Source organism: Beta vulgaris, chromosome 5 (assembly GCF_026745355.1).
Source record: "Beta vulgaris subsp. vulgaris cultivar EL10 chromosome 5, EL10.2, whole genome shotgun sequence".
In the NCBI taxonomy this organism is placed as follows: domain Eukaryota; kingdom Viridiplantae; phylum Streptophyta; class Magnoliopsida; order Caryophyllales; family Amaranthaceae; genus Beta; species Beta vulgaris.
In genome coordinates, this window is record NC_079206.1 from 52,059,161 (window position 1) to 52,080,887 (window position 21,727).

A 21,727-nucleotide genomic window follows, 5' to 3' on the forward strand; every position below is an offset into this window, starting at 1 on the left:
CTTGTGGAAAATGTTGCTTGATTGGCCTTCTTGAGGTTTTCCTTTCCTCTTACCATTCTCAAACACCTCCTTTCTAAGTTTCGTCTTGCGTTCGACATTGATGGCCCTATCATACAATTCCTGATAGGATTTGCTCATATGTGCTGCTAGTTTCTCCTGAAGGTCAACGTTTAGACCTCCTTCGAAACGATTCATTCGTTGCGATCAGTGGAAACCAAGTCTGGAGCGAATCGAGCAAGTTCATTGAATTTCACCGCGTATTCCAAGACTGTCATATTCCTCTGTTTCAAATGAATAAACTCCGACTCCATTTGGAGTTGCAATGACTGAGGGTAAAACTGGTTGCGCATGGCCTCCTTTAGATGTTCCCATCCGAATCCAGGATGCTGTTGCATTTCCTTGGCAGTTTTCCACCAGAGATCGGCTTGTCCTTTCAGATAAAAGACTGCAAAGTTAACTTTCCACTTATCGGGGCACTGTGGTAGCATCAAACAATTTTTCCATGCCGTTGAGCCATTCTTCAAACTCAGGGGGTCTGGCTTTCCATCATAAGTTGGGGGCTTATGAGCCGAGAACCTCTTGAACATGTTTGAGCACTCTTCTTGTTCAGTCCTAGGCCTTTGTCGATTTCCTTGTAAAAGCTCCATCATCATCAGCCTCATTAAATCCATTCGGTTATCACTAGCATCTCCGGTGGCATCTCCAAAAACAGGGTCGCTACGCAATGCGTCAATCCTTGCCCTCATTTCTTCGAGCGTGACCTCGGATTCGTGGTTTGCGTTTCCTCCATTAATAGGGTCACTTTCGCTTGAGGCCATCGTCTAACACATAAAATATTTTACGTTTATGACATACTCATTTGCCAGCAACATACTCTGTCAACATCGTTAAAGTAGCGTAAAAGTTTCCCATTCCCGTCCTATCTCTCACACTCATATTCATTATTGTTTTCCTTATTTATCTACAACCATTTTATTGTTATTATTATTATCTCATCTTAGCTAAATTACTTATCCTAAACCATTTTAGTTCTTATTTGAAATACGTAAAACCTGTAAGGTTTTACTTAAGGTTTCGGAACCGTTGGCTCTGATACCATTCTGTAACGCCCCGACTCCTAAGCATCGTTAGTTCATTAATTAACTCTTAATTAGCAGCGGAAGACTTAACTTAGTCGGTGCGTTACTGCCGTACTTTCCTTTTGGAAAATACAAGGCAACATAAGTTCGTTAAAGAACGTAACTTTATAAATATTAAACTTCATAACTAACTTAGAAATGCATAAATAACTAGGTGAAATATAGTTAAGGTTCAAAATTAATGTTCTTAAGCTTAGAATACATAATTAAGAGTCTGCATAATTTAAGTAGTAATTATTCCTCACTGCTACGCCATTCCGTCATCCCCGTCATTACCTAAAACAGAAAAACAAAACGTCATGAGCCGAAGCCCAGTAACATACTACTCTAACATCGTAAATTCATTTCAATTCATTTTAGTTGCAAACAGGGAGGAGAGAGAATAGAGTAAAAACATTTCATAAACATTTTATGTAAACATAAATTCATTATTATCTTCATATCATAATCATCATCATAATTATCTTATTGGTAACTTGGCGAGTATAACATACAGGGACGTCTCCCATCATCATCATCATCATCATAATCATAGGGCAATAGCCACCAGGGACAATGTCCCTAACCAGAAGGTGGCATAAAGCCATGCATAGTGCGGTGCCACCAGGGACAATTGCCCCTAACCAGAAGTGGCGTTTCCGCCATAGAATAGAACGGTACGTGCACGACCAACATAACATCGTACTGCCAAGAACCATCTTTCACTTTTGTTTATCATGTTCCATTTCTTTTTATTTATACATTATACTTCACAATCATCATGGAAATCATATTCTTTAATCTTTCGCAATTCATCATAATTACGTAACGTCATGAAATATCATGTTCAAAAAAAGATTTCATATCCCGCAATCCATAAAAGCATACATTTAACATAAACATTATAAATATCAACATAAAACAGATATTTAGAAAGGGAATGCGGGTGTTAGCAGTAGACGTTACCTCAAATCCTGCTTAGTAACTTTGATAGTCGGGGGAGGCTTGTAATATCCCTTTTTCCTTAATCTAACCAATAATTGATAATGAGACGATTAATATCGTAACATTCCTCATTTGTTACTATTATTGTTATAAGGTTGACTCGTTAACCATATTAATAGTTGGACTATGTATATTCGTTTATTTACTAACTTTATAAGTATCGTCTTATTACTTAAATAATTATTATTATTACACTAGCTTTTATAAAATAAATTTTGTCATACTTAAATATTAATAAATTAAGGTTAATAATATGAACTTAATAAAACAAAGGATAAGACTACTTAGTATTATATTTGCTAAACTTGTTTCACCCAACTTGCCAATTAATTAAGCTAAGTCATATTACTTAGATTTTACCTTTAACATTGTAGTAAACTAGTAACTAGTTGTAATGTTACGTAATACTTCCAATAATATTAATGGGTAGTCAAAAGGTACTAGTATCAACATTTCATAAACTTACGTGAATTGTTTTTAGTAAAATATGGTTAGGTACATTAGGCCCAAAATCACTAATCAAGTTCAATTATTAAATGAGCCTACATACTATAACTCATACAAAACAGAAGATAAAAAGGAAAGAGAATAAAAAGGAAACAGAAGGTTTGTTTCCATATACCTTGCGGCAAAAACAAAACAGGGGAAAAGAGGAACAGCTGCGTGTCGCCGGAGAGGGAGAATGCAGCAGCGAGTTCAAAGGTGTCAGAGTGGCTCGTTTCAGGTGGAGTTTCGTGCAGCTGTGCAGGTGGGTCGAAGAGAGAGAAAGGAGTGCTTGTGGGTGTTTGGTGGTTGGCTGGGTAGTGGCGGTGTTGGGAGGCGGGCTGCGCGACTGGACGGCGCGAAGTGGTCGGTGGCTGGGGATAACGGCGGAAGACGTGGGTGTCGAAGTGGTGGTTTGGGCAGCTTGCCCAAAACAGAGAAGGAAAGCAGTGGTATTCTTTGTGGTATTTTTGGCTAACAAAATTCTGATTTTTTTTTTTTTTTGGTTTTGTTTGTGTTGGCAAAACTTGGGAATCAATCGGTATTTATAGAACTTGTTGGAGGTTGCCATTGCCTTGCTGTTCAGTTTATAATTCAAAGCTTATGAACTTTGGTCAAGTTACATTAATGGAGGAAGATTGAGAATTCAAACTTTGAGGCTTCTTCCAGATTTTGTGAGATATTGTGGCAAGCTTTATTGACTAATGAAGAAGATTTCTGACATGAGCGTTGTAGTATTGAATTGAAGTGTTTGATTTCATGTGTGAACACTTCAAAAAAAATTGCCAGAGAAAGAAAATGGAGGAAGGAAGAAGATGGGCTAGAGTTAGACTCATAGGGGCATTTTTATAATTTCTATTTTTACTTAAGTATATACTTGTTTTATTGTCCACAAGTTAGATTAAATAAAGGAAACTTAAAATAGCTTATTATGCATTTTAATATCTATAAATCTTGTTTTTGTTAGTTTGAAAAATTTATAATTAATCCGACAATTAGTATTACTTAAATACGGGATATTACAAAGCCTCAATTTCTTTATTGTGTGATTTGAGAATTGAGTTCTTAATCAAATAATTTTCGTAAGAATTTTGCAAAAGCAATATTTCTACTTGACAAAAGACTCGCATCAATTAATACCATGAAGTATCAGAATGTCCACATGGAGGGTTAATTGGCCCACAAATATCGCCTTGTATTCTCTCCAAAAATGTTGGGGATTCAGTTGCAATTTTATTTCTAGAAGGCCTTGTTATCAATTATTTGCCAAGAGGACATGCAACACATGATTAATTCATCTGATTTAGGAACTCTTATGTTTCTTATCGGATATCCAATTGAATTCTCGATTATCTTCTCCATCATTCCTGTGCCAGGATGACCTAAGCGGTCATGCCATAAAGTAATCAATGTTTATTCTCTAATTTTCGCTTAGAGATCATATTTATTTCAACTGGACGTGTGTCAATAAGATATAATCCTGATAAATATGCTGGGAATTTTTCAAATATAAATTTCTTGCCACATTTATTTTTTGTGATACAAAGATATTCCTTCTGGCTATCCATCATTGTTTCTAGATGATAACCGTTTTTACGCACATCTCGAAAACTTATGAGATTTCTTCGCGATTTACTTGGGTATAGTGCATCATTGATGCTTAATTTTGTCCATTGGGAGCATTATGCAAGCCTTTCCAGAGCCTTCTATTAATTTTGATGTTTCGGATATAGTGTTAACATCGGCTTGGAACATTAACAATTCTGAAAAATACTCTTTATTTTTCAATATGGTATGTGTTGTTCTACTATCCAAAAGGCATTTATATTCATTTCCAACTCGATTCATATCTTCAGAGTAAAATAACATATAGTTAGTTTAAGAAGAAAACAAATGTGTATTTTATTGATAGTAATGAAGTACATGACTGAAATAAAAGTACAAGTGAACAAGAAATAAAAAAAATTGATACATGCATTAGCTAAACATTATTGTTTTCTCCCAAGGTAAAGTCTTTTCCCGAGTGTTGGCTTCATCCATGAAAAAGTAAGTCAGATATGTCAAGGCTAGGCATGGAGGTATTTGCCTCATTGACAAAGTTGGCTTCCGCATCCTTTCCTTTTCTTTTGGAACCTTGGTAGAGTTCTACTAAATGTTTGGTTGTGCGGCAAGTGCGGCCCCAATTCCCAATCATACCACAGCTATAACATGCATCTTTCCCTTTTGGGGTTTGCTTGTAATTTCCTTGTTATCCCCTTCCGAAATTTTTGAAATTATTGTTTCTCGGGAAAAATTGGCCTCTGCCACGTCCACACCCTCAGCCACGATAATTACCACGTCCTCTCCCACGACCGTTGTAATTACCGCGTCCACCCCTATGTACAACATTTGCTTCTAGTGGATCAAAGTTTTCTATTGCATTTATTTCGTATGAGGCTGAAGACCCTGTAGGTCTGAGATTATAATTTTTCAATAAAAGATCATTATTTTTGTTCAGCCACAAGCAACACTGAGATTAGCTCAGAGTATTTTTTTAAAGCTCTTAACCAGTATTGTTGTATTGTAATCACTGTCTATTTTAAAATCTTGGAACCTCAGATTGGTCCAGTCAAAATGTGCCTTAGGGAGGAGCACACTTTTGTGATGTCCATATCTTTCATTTAAGTTGTCCCATAATTCTTTGGGATCCTCCACAAGTAGATATTCAGTTTTCAAACTGTCATGTAAGTGATGTCTGAGAAGGACTAAGGCTTTTGCCTTTGTTTGTTCAGTTGCTATTTTAACCGATGCGTGGTTGATGTAGTTGCATCATTTTGTTGGGCTGTGGTACTTTGAATTGTATGTTCCAATCCCTGGGACTTTAAATTCATTTGGGCGTCCACCTTCCATTCTAAAAATTTATGGCCAGATAGATTTAGTATGTTAAATTATCTTTTCATTAGATCTCCCATCTTTTACTACAAACATGTAAATATTTAAAATTAGTAAATGATGATAAATTATATATATTATCTCCCCCTAATTTTTATCATCATAAATATTATGCAAAGAAATATTACAAACACATAATCCATATAAGTTTAGTATATAACAACTACTAATCTTTTTAAAACAAAACAAAAAAAAAATCAAAAATAAATGATAACAAGAAAGGAAAAAAGACTATATAATACATACTAAAACAAAAAAACCTAGTAAAATGCACAACTAATAAAATTTTTTGTGCATTTTTTGGCCTATTTCGCCAAGGAGATTGTGTTTGGATTTTATTTTTGTGTAAAAAAGAAAATAATTATCCCCATTAGTAAGGCTATTAGAGCCATAATGAGGGATAAATAAAACTGTATCATCATAAAATCTTCTTCAAAAGACGAAGATGAAAGTTGGTTATTGTTGTTGGGATTCATGGTGGTCGGGAAAAAATGGGGGTCAAAACTAGGTGGAAGAAGAAAAGTTGGAGATGGATAGATTTTGGATAAAAAGTAAAGATAAGATAAGGGGTGTGTGGTGGTAAGAGACATGTAATCCGGTATTTATAGAGGTAATTGCCAAACTGTATTTTACAATATGTAAATGTATACATATTGGTAATAAACAAATAATAATATTGGAGAAATTAGGGCACGTGACCAGAAGTAACTTTTACTAGTGATAACAATATTACCAGAAACAAGAAAGAACTATTAAACTTATTTGATAAGACGAAGCAATACCCAAAAGAACTTGTGAAAATAATATAAGTATCTCATAAGATGACCATTATATTCTATATATCATCAGTTTTAATTCTTTCTTATAAAGTTAAATGAAAGATAAAAGGAACAAAAGCAACAACAATACTATAAAAGGAAATAAATGCTAGATAATAAGAACAAGGGGAAAATGCCAAAAATAAGTAGAACTTTCAATTTTTTTCTTAGCTTGTACGTGATATGCAGCCAAAAATGATGAGTGATAAGATCAACGATGTTGTATTCCATTAGACTATAGGCTACAGTAAAACTAATTTTCCTTTATGCAGTGGAGTGTCTTCATGCATGAAAGCCATATGTATTATGAACGAAAAAAAACATGACCTTGGATTCTTTTACAGCTTATAAGAAGTAGATCATTCTTACTTTCTCTCTTATTTCTCATATTCAAAAGTCATATATTCTTTCTCTCTCTATTTTTCTTCTTAAGTATTATGATATCTAGTGTATGTCAAATAAAAGAAAATTCATGATTCGATTGCATCATATTATTAGAGCGAGTACCAAAATGGGAAAAAAAAAGGAGATGAAGGTGTGCAGTGGATATGGTGAGTATATTTTTTACTTTGTATAAAATAATTTCACGGGAAGTCTAGTAGAGTTAGATATGAAAGGTTTCTAAATTTTTTTATGAGTTTCTGATATAGAAGATTCGAGTTCTCGACAACAATAGAGCATACTTCTCACAAAATAAACTAAAGTAGTTTCTAGTAATTTTTGTGAAGTTGGAATTTTTTTTTATACCTTAGAGTTGTTCGTGCTGATAACGTGTTAGAGATTAAGGGAGGAAGAGTAAGAGAAGTAGATGCAAAATGTAAGTAGATTAATTGCCCACTTCTTACTGATACAAGTGCAGTGCTTTATACACCAAGGTTGCGTACAAAGTTACGCATATACTACCTTGTACGGTACAATTGCATAGTAAAAATTGATTATTCACTTATCTACATTCTGTGGCGTATTTTACTATTTTTATATACTTGAGTTTTTAAATTGGATGGTGTCTTTTTTAATATATGAGCGAAGTGTATATGTAAAATAATCCTTTGTAAGAGGAGAGAGAAAATTGACTAGAGAAATAGGAAGTGGGTAGAGTGCTAGTTTGGAGTTTGGACTTTGCCGCGGCACTCTCTCATCTCATCTCTCTCCTTCTGTTCGAAGATCACAAACTCTTACCAATTTCTTGCATCACCTCATCACAAAAACACACCTGCTGAATGATCAATTCAATCTGAGACACATGAATCTCTTCTAAAAAAATTCCAGAATCTACAAAATCAAAAGATTCTCTACAAATCAATCTCTGAATCAGTAGCACTCGAGAATCAATCGCCACAATGGGAACGGCGACATTAGCGCCGGGATTATCAAGGAAGTTAAAGAAGGTTCTAGAATCTCGAATCGACTCGCCGGAACTTCTCTCTTCTCTCTCCACACTCTCCACATTTTATACCGATAACTCTTCTCATGCTCGCCGAAACCTCAGATCTACCATTGAGAAGCGCTCTCTTTCCATTAATCACGACTTTCTTACTGCTTCTGATGCTGCGCAACAGGTTTTATTTTCTCTCTCTTCTTAATCAACATCAATGTCACATGTTGTTTTGAGATGATTTTTTTAGTGTTGTTGATTTTTGTTTTTTCAGGCATTGGATCAGGTGGAAGAGGAGGTTAATGCACTTGCTGAATGCTGTGACAGGTAACTGTTTCATTTGATTTTTTTTTGTATTCATGTGTTTTGATTGGTCTGCAAATGGCATGATTCTTGCTGTTATTGTTGTGTTGGAATGTTGTTTTAATTGAATTACAATTATGATGCTTACTGGATATAGTGTACGAGATTGACAATTGTGTATCGTTGTGAAAATTACGAGTTGATCTTTCAACTTTGCGACCATGTTGGAGTACACCATGTGAATTTTTGATGGAAGGGTCTATTAGTGGAGAGAAAGAAGACCAGAAATTTAGGGCCTGCTAGAAAACACGGAAGCATGCTTATTACAGGAGAGTAAGTTAAGAGCATTAGAGCTGCAAGACATTCTTTCGTATAGTAACTGGCAAGTAGTAGAGAGGATGATTTCTTCATAACGAGCTGATATAAGTGACTTTTAAGTTATGTTAGAATAAGGACAATTATCTCTCCAGGAACTTTTGAATTAGTGCTTGTTTGGCTGACTATAAGAATTAGGGAAATTAATTTTTTTGGGAATGTATGATATGATAGTTGTTTGGGTGGGCACAAAAAAAGTAGAAAAGGAAATTAACTTTCAACAAATTGCGGGAAGTTAATTAAGGATATTTACTAAGAATTGTATGAAGGAAATATATTTCCTATTGAAGTGCATGGGTAATCATCAGACCTTGGGATGGACAAGAATTGTATGTAATAATTATGCCACTTCTAAAAGCCTTCTCATTACTTGGCTTGTGTTACATCATAGAGACAATTACTCCTCATTGATGTTGCTTTGGCAAAGTGGAATTATATCCCTGTGACCCTCACCCCCTATGCAGCTTTTGTGGTTTCAAGCTGGAGACAATTCTGCAATTACACCTGTAGGCTCTTTAGAAGAAGAGATCAAATTTGCAGCCAGAAAGTGTAGAAGGAGAACTCCAAAAGTATGATATGCTTTTTGTGGGTGTTACGGATACGTAGAGATGAAGGGAGGCTTTCTACTGAAAGGATGACTTGGACTGCGATTTATTGAGGCTAAATTTTTAGGGTGGCTTTTCTAGTCTATAACTCAAAGACCACTTATTTCCTAGGCTTGTAGTTCTGGTTTTTGCTAGCTCATGTGAATCTTGGTTTACTTGTTTGCTTTTTAATAGTTGCTTATATGAGGGAGTTAGGATGTATTGCTTTCTCTGGCAAGTGAAGAGTCTCATGCTCAATCCTTCTGGGAAGTTAGAAGGTGGGGGCTATGAGGATTACTAATGCTGTTCTGAGATCGCTGTAGGTGGTTGGAATTGAGTTTTTTTTTTCTTATTCCACCATAGCTGTATTATATCTATATAGTTATTAATTAAACTCTAGTTACCAAGAGGTTAAATGGGGTTAAGTGATTAGCTATAGTTTAGCCTGTCTTGAATTTGTTAAGCACCTGGATTTTATGGGAAGTTGTGGGACTCTAGTATCAATACAGCTGATCTTTTATTGCTAGCCCTTTCTTAACTAAATCTTATAAGTTTAGGCATTCAGGTGGAGAGTGACCCCCTTACCGCTCATCCTTTATAGTATTGTGTGTGTGTGTTTTGTTGTTGGTGCCTTTCCATATAGATTGTTTCTAGTCTGCATCTCCTCCCTTCTTTGTCATCCCCTTCTATCTATTACTGTCTTTGTCCTATATTTATCTTCTGATTAGGGTCTGTCTCACATATTCTAAAAAGTAGTGGATTGGGCCTAGATTTGGCTAAATGTGAACTAAAAAATTGAAAGTGGGTAGGGAGAGAAAAATTGATAGTGATGCACTTCTTATGGGGGATGGGAATTCTATTTTTGAAGTAGGTAAGTGGAAAATAATTGTTAGACATTCTAAAATAATGGAAGAGTAATATGGGACAAATTATGATGTTATTCAAAATGTTTGCATTTATGTATGCTCACATTTTTCCTTTTCTTTCTTATAGAGAAGGAAAATGATTTTGCTCTGTCTTTTAGAAAGAGCTTCAAGGTGTAAATTTTTATTATGCCTCTATGTACACCACCTTGCTTTGAACAATGGGAAATACAGTGGGTTGCTGTTGCATTATCATTTATTATTTGAAGGCAACCCAAAAATACTTGTTCAAAATAGATATTGGTCGTTAACCTTTTCATGAAACTGAGTAATCTGAACCTAACTGTACTAGTTTAGAACTTACACGAACTGATATTGAACATGGGTATCCCTTATCTGAAATTTTGTGAATATATATTTTGTGAGATTTCTGAGGTAAAATAGAACAATGTCTTTGTACTATGTAATCCGTTTGAAAAAATAAATGGAGCTCTGCCTGGTTGAAGCTCCACTCGAGACAAATAATTTGAACTTAGCTAAACAGCTGACGAAAGCTTGTGCGCGGAGTTGAATATATGAATCAAATAGAACATATGAGTGATGATATATGAGTAATAATTTATATTGGACGTGTATTAATGAGATACTCAAAATATTAGTAAACAGTTGGAAATATGACTATCAGCTTGATTTGAGTTGCAAGCAGTAAGATTGAAAAAACCCATAGCTCAACCCAAAATTAATAACTCACTCTGATCTAGCTGCATGCTGGAAATAGGTTTCATTCATGAAGGTCGTGGGGCCTAAGAACGCTCCTCTTGAACAATCTATAATTCTTTTCCCTTCTATCCTTGTACTGAAGGCCATTAATGTGGCTTCACTTTGATCTACTTCTCTTATCTAATTTCTTATCTAATCTGTTTTTTCTTGCATACACAAATTGGACATTACAAGTATTATTTTGTGCATTGGCAGGATTGCGAAGGCTTTAAGCAGTTGTAGTGCTACCACTGGGGATATTATAGGTACCACGGAAAGGCTAAAACTGGAACTTGATGCTACTACTCAAAGACAGGAGATTGTTTCATGCTTTCTACGTGACTATCAACTATCTAATGAAGAGGTGTGAGTTCTCGCTGTTTATACCCCTGCCCCTCTTTTGTTTATTAGGTTTTGAGAGCATTGCTGACATGTGCTTACATTTTTAGATAAATGCTCTTAAAGAAGAAGAGTTGAATGAAAATTTTTTCAAGGCGCTTTCCCATGTTAAAGAAATTCATGCCAATTGCAAAATATTGCTCAAGACACATCATCAGGTAACTTTTATATCTTTTTGGTCTCATGCCATTGTTTCTTGTTCTTCATCATTGAGCTGAAAAAAATTATTCCATTTGATGTTTACTATGAATAGAAGAAACGGATAAAAATGTTAAGTGATGTATGTGTGGATCGTTATGTAATTCTTGGAGATAATTATGACAGCGTGCAGGGCTGGAGTTGATGGATATGATGGCTATGTACCAGGAGGGAGCCTATGAGCGTCTTTGCAGGTGAAGCTTCATTTGTGACATATAATTATGTAGAGCCTTACTTGATAGCTGTGTTGGTATGTCGAAGCTGCTTGATTTTAGGTTAGCATAACTCTGAGGGAGAAGTAAAACTGTAAAAGGGATATATCCATATCTTCTACAAGAAAAAAGGGGAGGGGGAAATCATCAATTATGTTTATAAGTTGATATCTATGTGTTGTCAGTGTGAACATTACTTAGACTCTGATTAAACAACAGGAATCAGACCCTTGGTGCCAAATAAGATTGGCACTTGGTACTCAGATTAGACAAATTTCGAACTCCAAGAAATTAGTGGGGTTGAACTTTTGGATACACACTTAGAACACTGAGCGCTTTTTATATATGTTGAATGATTCTGAGTTGGAGAATATTTGATGTCCCTCTTAGAAACTTTATATCTAGTGTTTAAGGGGATTTAGTGTACATCGAAAGCAAAGCATGGTTTATGCACTAGGGTGCACAGTGCTCAATGTGACCCGAAAGAACACGTTTATCTAAAAGAACATTAACTTTTTTTTAGCAAATTTTCTTGGTAAAAAGAACATGCAGTTCAAAATCAACGAACATGTTTAATCTTCATTTATCAAAGAACATTTATCATAATTTATCAAAAATATCACCAATGACATTTATCAAACATACAGTTTAAAATTAAAGAACATATTTTTCAAATTTAAAATTGAAAAAAAATATCACCAATGAATTTAAAATTAAATACTAATGGCATGTTCTGATTAACATGTCCTTATTATATGGACCTTTTGATTAAAAAACATACCTATTTTTGAATTCTACTTATTACTTTCTTGTTAAACATCTTTATGTTCTTTTCATACTGAGTCATGTTCTTTTTCTGTATGTACTGGTGTGTAAATATATTCGGGTTCTTTTTCGTACAGTGTCATGTTCAAAAGAACATAGGTCGTAATAAAAAGATATTGAACAAAAAGAACACATAGTGTTTGATCAAGAACAGGGTGCCGAGGAGCACTGTGCACTTGGGTGCACCTTCTAAATCGCGATGGGGAAAAGAAATCACTTGTTTGATTATAATTATACCTGCATAATCTCAGAAAAAGTGTAGCATGTCTTTTTCCTTGTCCTTCCACGAATGTGATTCTGACCTAGATAATCATGTGATCGATGTGTGTTTGTTATCCTGATTAAACTGCATAATTTACAGATTACAGTCTGTAAGAAGAACTATACATGTAAAGATAAATTTAATTATCCTATGGTCTTTTTTATGAGTAGTTTGTGACTTTGTGTGTCTATATTATATTGGCTTGTATGTATTTTTGATACCTTGTATTTCGGTTTTCTTTTGGATTTCTTAATTACTAATTATCTGCTAGCTAGCTTAGTGCAGTCACTTATATGCCTCTCTTTTTCAGGTGGGTTCAGGCGGAGTGTAGGAGGTTGGGGGACACTGATAATCCTGAAGTTAGTGAACTTCTAAGAACAGCAGTCCGATGCCTCAAAGAAAGGCCTGTTCTCTTCAAATACTGTGCTGAAGAGGTATTTTTATCACGACAAGAGCTTTAGTTTCTGATATCCCGAGAATACCTTTACATTGAATTGATGAAGTGTCACGCATATTTTACTTGTAGGTAGCAAATATGAGGCACAATGCCTTGTTCAGAAGGTTTATAAGTGCTCTTACTCGAGGAGGACCTGGTGGGTTGCCCAGACCTATTGAAGTGCATGCCCATGATCCTTTGCGGTATGTGGGTGATATGCTAGCATGGCTGCATCAGGTTTGACACCTAAGTCTTACTGGTTTTACTTTTAGTCTGCTGTTTTTGGCTAGCATATTAAATTTTGTTGAGACATATTTGAGCTTTAGTGCTAAAGTTTGTTCTCCGATTGTCCCCTTAAGGCACTGGCTTCTGAAAGAGAACTTGTGCATGCTCTGCTTGATCCGGATGCGGATATGGATTCTGGGCCAACTGCACGTCAGCTCTCCAATAACTCTGAAAGTGAACGAGGAAAGATAGAAGCTGATTTAACCTTTGTCCTTGATCGGATATTTGAAGGAGTTTGCAGGCCATTCAAAGTTAGAGTGGAACAAGTCTTACAATCTCAACCTAGTCTTCTAGTTTCATATAAACTTAGTAATCAGCTGGAGTTTTATAGTTACACGGTGAGCTAGTGAGGTCTCTTTCAATGTAACCCCTTTCTCACATTTATAATAGTTGTTTCCATTAACTTCTTATGTTTCTCCTCACAGATTTCTGATTTAATTGGGAGTGAAACAGTGCTTTGTCAAACACTCTGGACTTTGAAGGGGGCTGCTCAGAAGACATTCTTTGACATTCTAAAGAGTCGAGGAGAGAAGCTACTTCGGTATCCTCCTGTTGTTGCCGTGGATCTTTCACCTCCACCTGCTGTAAGAGAAGGAGTTTCTGTCCTACTGGAAATAATGGAGACATATGATGGCATGATGATTCCACTTTCAAAGAAGCCACAATTTGATCCTGTGATATCTGCTTTATTGGATCCTATCATCCAGGTGCACCTTGATTTATATTACTGTAGAAAAGGGTATTAGTTGTTCACAAAGAAGCTTACTCCTAACTTCTGAATATATATATATATATATATATATATATTAATATATATATATATATATATATAGGGGAAGACTCTTGTGAGAGCACATTTCTTGTGTGAACACTTTTTTATGTGAGAACAAATTTTGTTTTAGAACATATGTAACTTTTTTAGAACATACTTATTTTTTTTTCTGAAACATACTTAACTTTTTTAGAAATTGTGACACACTTTTTAGAACATATGCAAACACCCTTTAGAACAACATACTTATCCTTTTTTTAGGAAATATAGTTAACTTTTTTAGAACATATGCAACACTTTTTAGAACAAAATACTTAATTTTTCTAAGCAAAATACTTAATTTTTTTTATGGAAACAAACTTAAATTTTTAGAACATACGCAACGGATGAAAAGAGAAAAGAGAAGCTAATGCTCCAGCAGATGAAATTGCAAAACAAGCTAGGCTGGATAGTAGGACTTATTTTAACCTTGAATGTATTTTGACCCCTTCCCCGGATTGTATGGAACTAATTAAACAAGATCGCATGCTAAAGCCGGAGGCTCATAACTCTCATGACTCAAGTTGTAGACAAGCCACCAATGTGGGGGCTAGAACCTTATTTTAATTAGTAATCTACGTCGGAATTGTCAAAAAAAAAAAAAAAAAAAAGAACATATGCAACACTTTTTAGAACATACTTATTAATTTCAGGATACATCCTTAAGTTTTTCTTTTGAGGAAGTACATACTTGAATTTTTAGAGCATATGTTTCATAAAATATTTTTCTCCCGTGTTGATTTTGTGATTATTTTGTTGATAATAAGAAAAGGATGTTCTACGTGGTTGTTCTTATGCTCTAAATATAGTAAAACATATGTTTTAAATAGTTCTTCTAGTGTTCTAAATAGTTCTTCTAGAGTTCCAAATAGTCCTTGCTATGTTCTAGATAGTTTTTATTATGTTCCAAATAGTTCGTACTGGTGTTCTAAATAGTTCTTGTTATGTTCTAAATATTTCTAGTTGTGTTCTAAATAGTTCTTGTTGTGTTCTAAATAGTCGTTTTAGACTTTTGATGTTCCTGATTTACCAATTTATGAAAAAAAAATATGAATAGTATTGCATCCTTTATTTCTGCATTTTTGGAATTAAAAAAAACAAAAATCAACTGAAAATTACCAAAAACACACCGAAATTATTTGATAATTACTTACTTTCCTGTTTGGAACATATTAAAAATAACTTAGAACATAGTTAAAATAATTTGGAACACACTTAAAATATTTTAGAACATACTTGAAATAACTTAGGACATATGCTTGAAGTTCCATCAAGATATTGTATTATAATTTAAATATTATACTGAGGGCCTTCGAGAATCTCGATAAAGTTATTGAAGAGTCGGCTTTCAAGATAGACCGTATCTTTAATGTTTTAAAAAATCATCCTTGTATTATAATTTGAATAAGATTTATGAATCAGGGCGTTTGAGAACCCCCATAAAGTTATTGAAGAGTCTCGCCTTCAAAATAGACTATCTATATCTCAATAAGATTAAGCGACAGTCCATCTTTATATTAAATGAAACAATGGGGTACCTGGGCTTCTTTCTACGACGGAAGTTTATGTCAGTAAATGATATTTTGGCTGCATTAGCAAAAAAATGGTGGCACTATTTCAACTAATATTTTATGGTTACCTATCCTCTTAAATAAGTAAATCTGGATCTTTTATATACTGGTCATTTCAATCTTCAAAACAAAAAAAAAATATTAGTCATTTGATAGTTTTAATGCCCTAAAATTCAGCTGTGGTTTAGCGGATAAAATACGCTTATACGGCTGTTTATTTGGCCCTTGCATCTCGTGCTTTAGTAAATAGTATAGAATTACAGAATAAAAGAAGTTCGAGCCGTTAGTGTCCAGTAGTCGTCCTACAAGGAATATTTGAATTATTTGTCCAATATAGCTCCCATTTGTAGGAATGGCAACGGGTCGGACTTGGACCGGATTATGCATAATCCGACTCCGACCCTACAAGAAGTCGGATTTTAAATCCGAGTCCGATTCCGACATCCGACTCTGATAATCCGAGTCCGATCCGACTTAAAATCCGAACATCCGACTCCGACTTCGATCCGACTTAAAATCTGAACATCCGACTCCGAATTTGATCAGACTTATTTTTTTACCCATTTTATTTATAATAGAATAGTCTTCTAAAATACAATGATCTAATCATTATAATTTATTCTTATAATCATATGAAAATCTTATACAGTACAAATAATTCAAATATTACCATTATTTAAAACAATCATTTCTCCAATGGAAAAATCCTATATAATATTGTTGGCTGAAAGTCGAAGTCAGGTTATACATAAATTATACATTAACATTTATAAGAAAAAAGGATTGATTGACTTAAAGTCGGAGTCGGATTCGGATGTCGGATAATCTATGAGATCCGACTCCGACCCTCCTCCGACTCGGAGTCGGACTTTTTAAACGGAGTCAGATTACTTTTTTGTCGGAGTCAACTCGGATTTTTTCCTTCGGATCGGAGCGGACTAGGGTCGGATTCAGTTTGGATTGCCATCCCTACCCATTTGTTGGTTTAGCAATGGTTAAGTCAAAGTCTTTAAGTTCTGATGTGACTGCATGCAAAGTTAGCAGTTAGTTATAGGAGAAGAGTCAAAGTAGTCCTTCTGTTGAATCAGGATCATCTGGAACAAAAATAAAGCATTGTGTCACAGTGGTTTGGAGAGGCTTGTTTGTCTGGTATTATGTTACTTTCTTCGTCTTTGGTTTTATAGTTTGTTCCTTTGTTTGGTGAATATTGCCTATCTTAGTGACTGTGGGCACACTTGACAAGCTTGACAATCATAAGCATTTACTTTTCAGTCAGAGACCAACGTCTTCAGGCTATCGTGTCAAGGACTTGTTTATTATGCCTGCTAAAATATTGTCCAAAGAGGCAAAGACAAATAAAAATTGGGCTATCAAATTATAGAAAGGGCAGGACTAGGATGCAACTTCACCAGAATGAGCGAACTGCGGGTTCTTGTCATGATCCATAATTTTTCACATGAGAGAGTGAGGGATAGCTTAGTTGGTTAGAGCTTCTCTCCCGGGATCGATTCCCATCTTGCCCTTGTGGCCTCTCTAAACACCAAAATAATTTTTCACATGAAGAAAGTCAACGGAGAACTTGATTTGCTGTCAGATTTGAGAAACTAATAAGTGTTCCTGTTTATTGTAGATGTGTGAGCAAGCAGCTGAGGCACACAAATCCAAAGGAGGTGGTTACTCATCAAGGAGGAACAGACTGAGCTCTGACTCCAATCAGCTTAACAAATCATCAGTTGATGCAATACTGAGTAATAACGATACCCTTTCAGCTCCTCAGGTATAGAACTGCTTGGCTTCCTGTCCTGATTTATGTATTTGTAGTGCTGAGAGATATATATCTGTCTTCTATATTTTCTGGGCTCTTACAGCTTCTTTGGTTTCATAAAGATGATTGGAAAGAAGACAAGAAAGGAAAGAACCTAGCATTTCCATATTTTGGTTTAATTGGCATTACGCGAAAAATTCTATCGAGATAAAGATACATATATAGAGAATTAGAGTTTGATTTCAAAACCCCAAAAGTTAATACTATGAGATTGATTATAAATTTTGCTACATGATACTATTGGAGAGTGTTGGCTTTTTCTTTTCTGTGCATGATCTAATGAATCTTCGGTCTTTGGTTTTCTGCAATTACGAAATGTTATTTTTTTTTTTTTGTATTCTATTTCAACTTTCGATGATGATTTAGACTTTAGAGCAAGTGCTGAAAGTAGTGGGAAGGCTGAGAATTGAACACATACTGGACACTGGTGTCTAGGATCACTTCTCTGTTCCTGCACACTAACAGATTAACCAAAGTATGCTGCAGATACTGAGCTCAAGAGACGAGTTCCATGTACTTTTTTTTTGCAAATCTGTAATCATCACCTCAATGTCTCTAAAGTAGCTCAACTAAGCAGCATAACCCCTGCTATAACAGACAGATCCTTAATACTTCTCGTTTATTATACTTGCATCATCTACCTTGGGGGGCACAGTATATTAGGAGCCCATATGAAGAGGAGTGAGATAGAGAGAGAGAGAAAAAGTGGAACACATGTGATAGGAGAGAGAGAGAGAGCAATTTCATTGCCAATTCAGGTAATGATGCAAGTATTATGCAACTTCCATAAAAGGGAAACAATGCAATCATAAGACAAGGCAGTATAAGCTTACTTTAGGAGATAGACAGATCTTTAGTATAAGCTTAAATAACTTAATTTGGGTGATGGCTGTTATGCTTTTCAGATACCAACTGATCAGATGGAACTTTTTTTTTGTTTGTTCGTGAAACAACTGTTAGAGATGGCCTGAAAGCTACTCTCTTTTTTTGTTTTTTTTTTACAAGGCAGCACGTGTATCTGGCTGCTTTTGATGCAACATTAGTTTGCATTCATGTGATTTGTGCTTGTCCTTTTCCTTGTAGAGTGCTGAGACACCTTCTAAGATCTTCCTTATCAACTGCTTGTGTACCATCCAACAACCGCTGATTGGGCATGAAGCTGCAGCCACATATGCGAAGAGCATTGGTGATATGATAGAAAACCACATGCGTATACTTGTAGACAAAGAAGTTGAGACCATTCTAAGAAGATGTAATTTGTTGAGCAAGATGGCCAACTTTAGGAAAACGTTCATAGAAGCAAGGGAAGAAGCTTTGGCGGGTCCTTTGGCAGAAGTGGAGGAGACTTCTCCAGCTTCATTATCAGAAAGCCTGAACATTTTCTTTGGTCTCATTTTGGGAACCGGCAATTCTCTCCCAGAATTTGAGCAGCTGCAGGTGCCAAAGCTACGTTCGGAAGCTTGTATTCAATTGGCAAAATCACTCGCTGATTCGTATGAGCTTGTATACAATGCAATAATGGACCCCAAGAATTCTTACCCAGATCCTAAATCACTAGCTAGACATCCACCGGATCAGATTAGGACCATTTTGGGTATTTGAATTGCTTTCGCTTTCTTTATGATTCTTATAATTTTATATTTGACAGTTCTGGATGAAATTATATTAGTTTAGCAGTGGTCTAAACCTCGAGGAAGAGAAAGAAGTCTATGCATAGGATGGTTTCATGCTTAAATGGCAAGAATGGTTTGCCTGAAGACCTTGATGCGGTGATGTGATTTGTAAAGTGGTGAATTTGTAATTTTGATAATACTCGTATATTATATGGTAGTGCACTACAGATTACAGAATACAGAGTACATTTTTGGAAGGGAGTATTAACATCCTGCGAGTGGAAAACCTCACCTAAGTTCTAAGGGTGTTATGGTTAAATTTGAAGATAAAAATGGATATGAACTTCAAGGACAAACCAGTTAACCATACTCTTGGTGCCAGGGGCAGATCTCAGGAGGGCCTACCCGGGTCTTGGCCCGCCCCATCATAGAAGTATAAGATACTTCAGTAGCCGAACAAAACAACTATGTAGCGGAGTTGGTTTTATCTGAGTTCAATGAAATGGCAGGTAGAGCAGTAGAGGGCTCGAATCCCCTTGCAGCAGATCTATCTATACAAATATATTAAAAGGCGTGCGAAAACAAGAAAATGTGCCACGTGGCGCTCTCCCTAGGGAAGTTTAGTTCATGTAATCCATGTACAATAAAAAAAAAATAAGAAAGTGCATAGTATAGGGTTTGATCCCAAGACCTCAAATACATATACTAAAGTTTTAACCACTAGGCTAACTTGTATTTAGTGTTATTATCATAAAGTAATATATTAATAAATGGAATTTTTTTCTTACTCGTGGCATAGCCCGGGTCTAATAACTAGTTAATATATTAAAAGACGTTACTTAACGAGCAACGGTGGCACCTCTCTAGAGAATTATACTCCATTTAATTCACATAAAGTCTCAAACCGCTAGACCAAGTGTCATTTAGTTTTATTATTTCAAAGTATAATATTAATAAATATAAATTTTTCTTTATTCGGGGCATAGCTCGGGCATAATAACTAGTACTACTATTACAAAAATGTTCTTAAGAATGTATATGTGTCAGATGTTACCATCCCTCATTTAATAATATTCTATTCACGTCTAAAAAAATTGTTAACGTGAAAATTCGAACCCACAACCTCAAGTATGAAAGAAAGAGATCCAACCATCACTCCTCCGTACTATTATGGCTTATTTAATCAAAATTAATGGTGATATATGAATGAAAAAGTTTTGAAATTCATATAATGAATGAAATAACTTTTTAAAATGAGTATGAAATGACTTATTTAACTATTACTAAATTGTAGCACAGAGAAACCCCAAAGCATCGTCCGGATCTAAATACTAGTTATCTTTTATTTTGTGTCCATGCTCTGCTTACTATCTTAGCTGCCATTATTGACACATTTATGTGGTCAATCTTTCCCATGCTCTTTGTCTCTCATTTTATTAATTTCTAAATTACTAGCCTGCTAACAATTTTTAGCCACGAACTTCACTATATTGTCATTATCACAATTCTTATATTGTTCTTTAACTTTTCTTAATATAATTTGTCTATAAAATTAATGTATTAAATTTAGGGTGTGCTTTTGTCACCTTAAAAGAATTTTTATGTTTAATAAATTTTAATAATTTCTCAAACATAAAATAAGCTTTATTAAAATCCAAATAAGTTTAGGTTATGTTTGGGAACATGGATTTCATTTGAATTCTAGAATTTCAATTCTAGAATTGTAAATCCCCACATTCAAATCCAACTGATTTGTTTGGGAAAAAATAGGAATTTCAAATGCATAATTTGAACATGTTTGTAATGGTATTGTTAACGGTGGGAGAGAGAAGAAGGGGGGAGTGATGAGAGAGGAGATAGAAATAAACTGACACTTATTTTGGATTTGAAATGACATATGTTTTGGTTGGATTTCAAATTATCCAATTATGCCTTACTTCTTATGAGTCTTGGATTTGGGCCAAATACAATTCCAAATTCTTAGATGATCCAAACAAGTGATTTGGCCCAATTCCAGAATTTCAAATGAAATTCCAGAATTTAAAATGAAATTCCAGAATCCAAACAAGCCATTAGACAAATTCATATAAGTTTAAATAATTTTTGATAAGTTCGAAACAAAAGTTGAAAAATGTCACCTTGTAATATACTGTTTTATTTTCTTCTCACAACAATATTCATGAGACTATGACTCCATTTATTTGCATTGTTTTTAACAGAGGCTACAACTAAACTAACGAAAAGCAAAAATTACAGAAGAGAACGATGTAGTCTAGCTAAGTCATGAGCAGATTTGACTTGGTTCCTAGAAACTTTGCCAATCTTACAGTAAGATAGGGAAGTCGCCGCATTAAGGATATTTTGTACCGTCCAATGCAAGTTACTATTTGTAGCACCTTTATCTAGTAAAAGTTGGATGCTACTGGTTGAATCCAAGTTAATTTGAACTGAGACCAACCCAATTTCAATGATCCAATGAATACATAGCAGAATTGTTTGTAACTTAGCATGTAGGCCTGTTCTCCCCAACTTATTTTTTGTTCAGTTTAGTTCAGTTCAGTTCAATTCTGTTCAGTTCAATTTAGTTTGATTCAGCTCAGTTCAATTCAATTCAGTTCAATTCAATTCAGTTCAGTTCAGTTCAACTCTAGATAATACTTTTACTCTCACATATCA

The 21,727-nt window shown here is 34.9% G+C and overlaps 1 protein-coding gene and 1 long non-coding RNA gene across 2 annotated transcripts; one reads left to right on the top strand and one right to left on the bottom strand.

The window, feature by feature from the left end:
- Nucleotides 1–1,347: 1,347 nt before the first annotated feature.
- On the bottom strand, nt 1,348–2,808 carry LOC125498009 (uncharacterized). The gene is made up of 3 exons (XR_007274781.2): nt 2,746–2,808; nt 2,085–2,147; nt 1,348–1,415 (listed from the first exon to the last, which is right to left on the bottom strand). It is a non-coding gene; the product is annotated as an uncharacterized LOC125498009 (long non-coding RNA).
- Nucleotides 2,809–7,413: 4,605 nt separating this feature from the next.
- On the top strand, nt 7,414–19,292 carry LOC104908218 (conserved oligomeric Golgi complex subunit 6). Its single transcript, XM_057395163.1, has 11 exons — nt 7,414–7,914; nt 8,005–8,057; nt 10,831–10,978; nt 11,064–11,171; nt 11,338–11,405; nt 12,821–12,944; nt 13,037–13,183; nt 13,306–13,569; nt 13,657–13,938; nt 17,244–17,390; nt 18,522–19,292. Exons 1-11 carry the CDS (start codon nt 7,696–7,698, stop codon nt 19,038–19,040), a joined length of 2,079 nt encoding a protein of 692 aa, XP_057251146.1. The 5' UTR covers nt 7,414–7,695; the 3' UTR covers nt 19,041–19,292.
- The last annotated feature ends 2,435 nt before the right edge of the window (nt 19,293–21,727 follow it).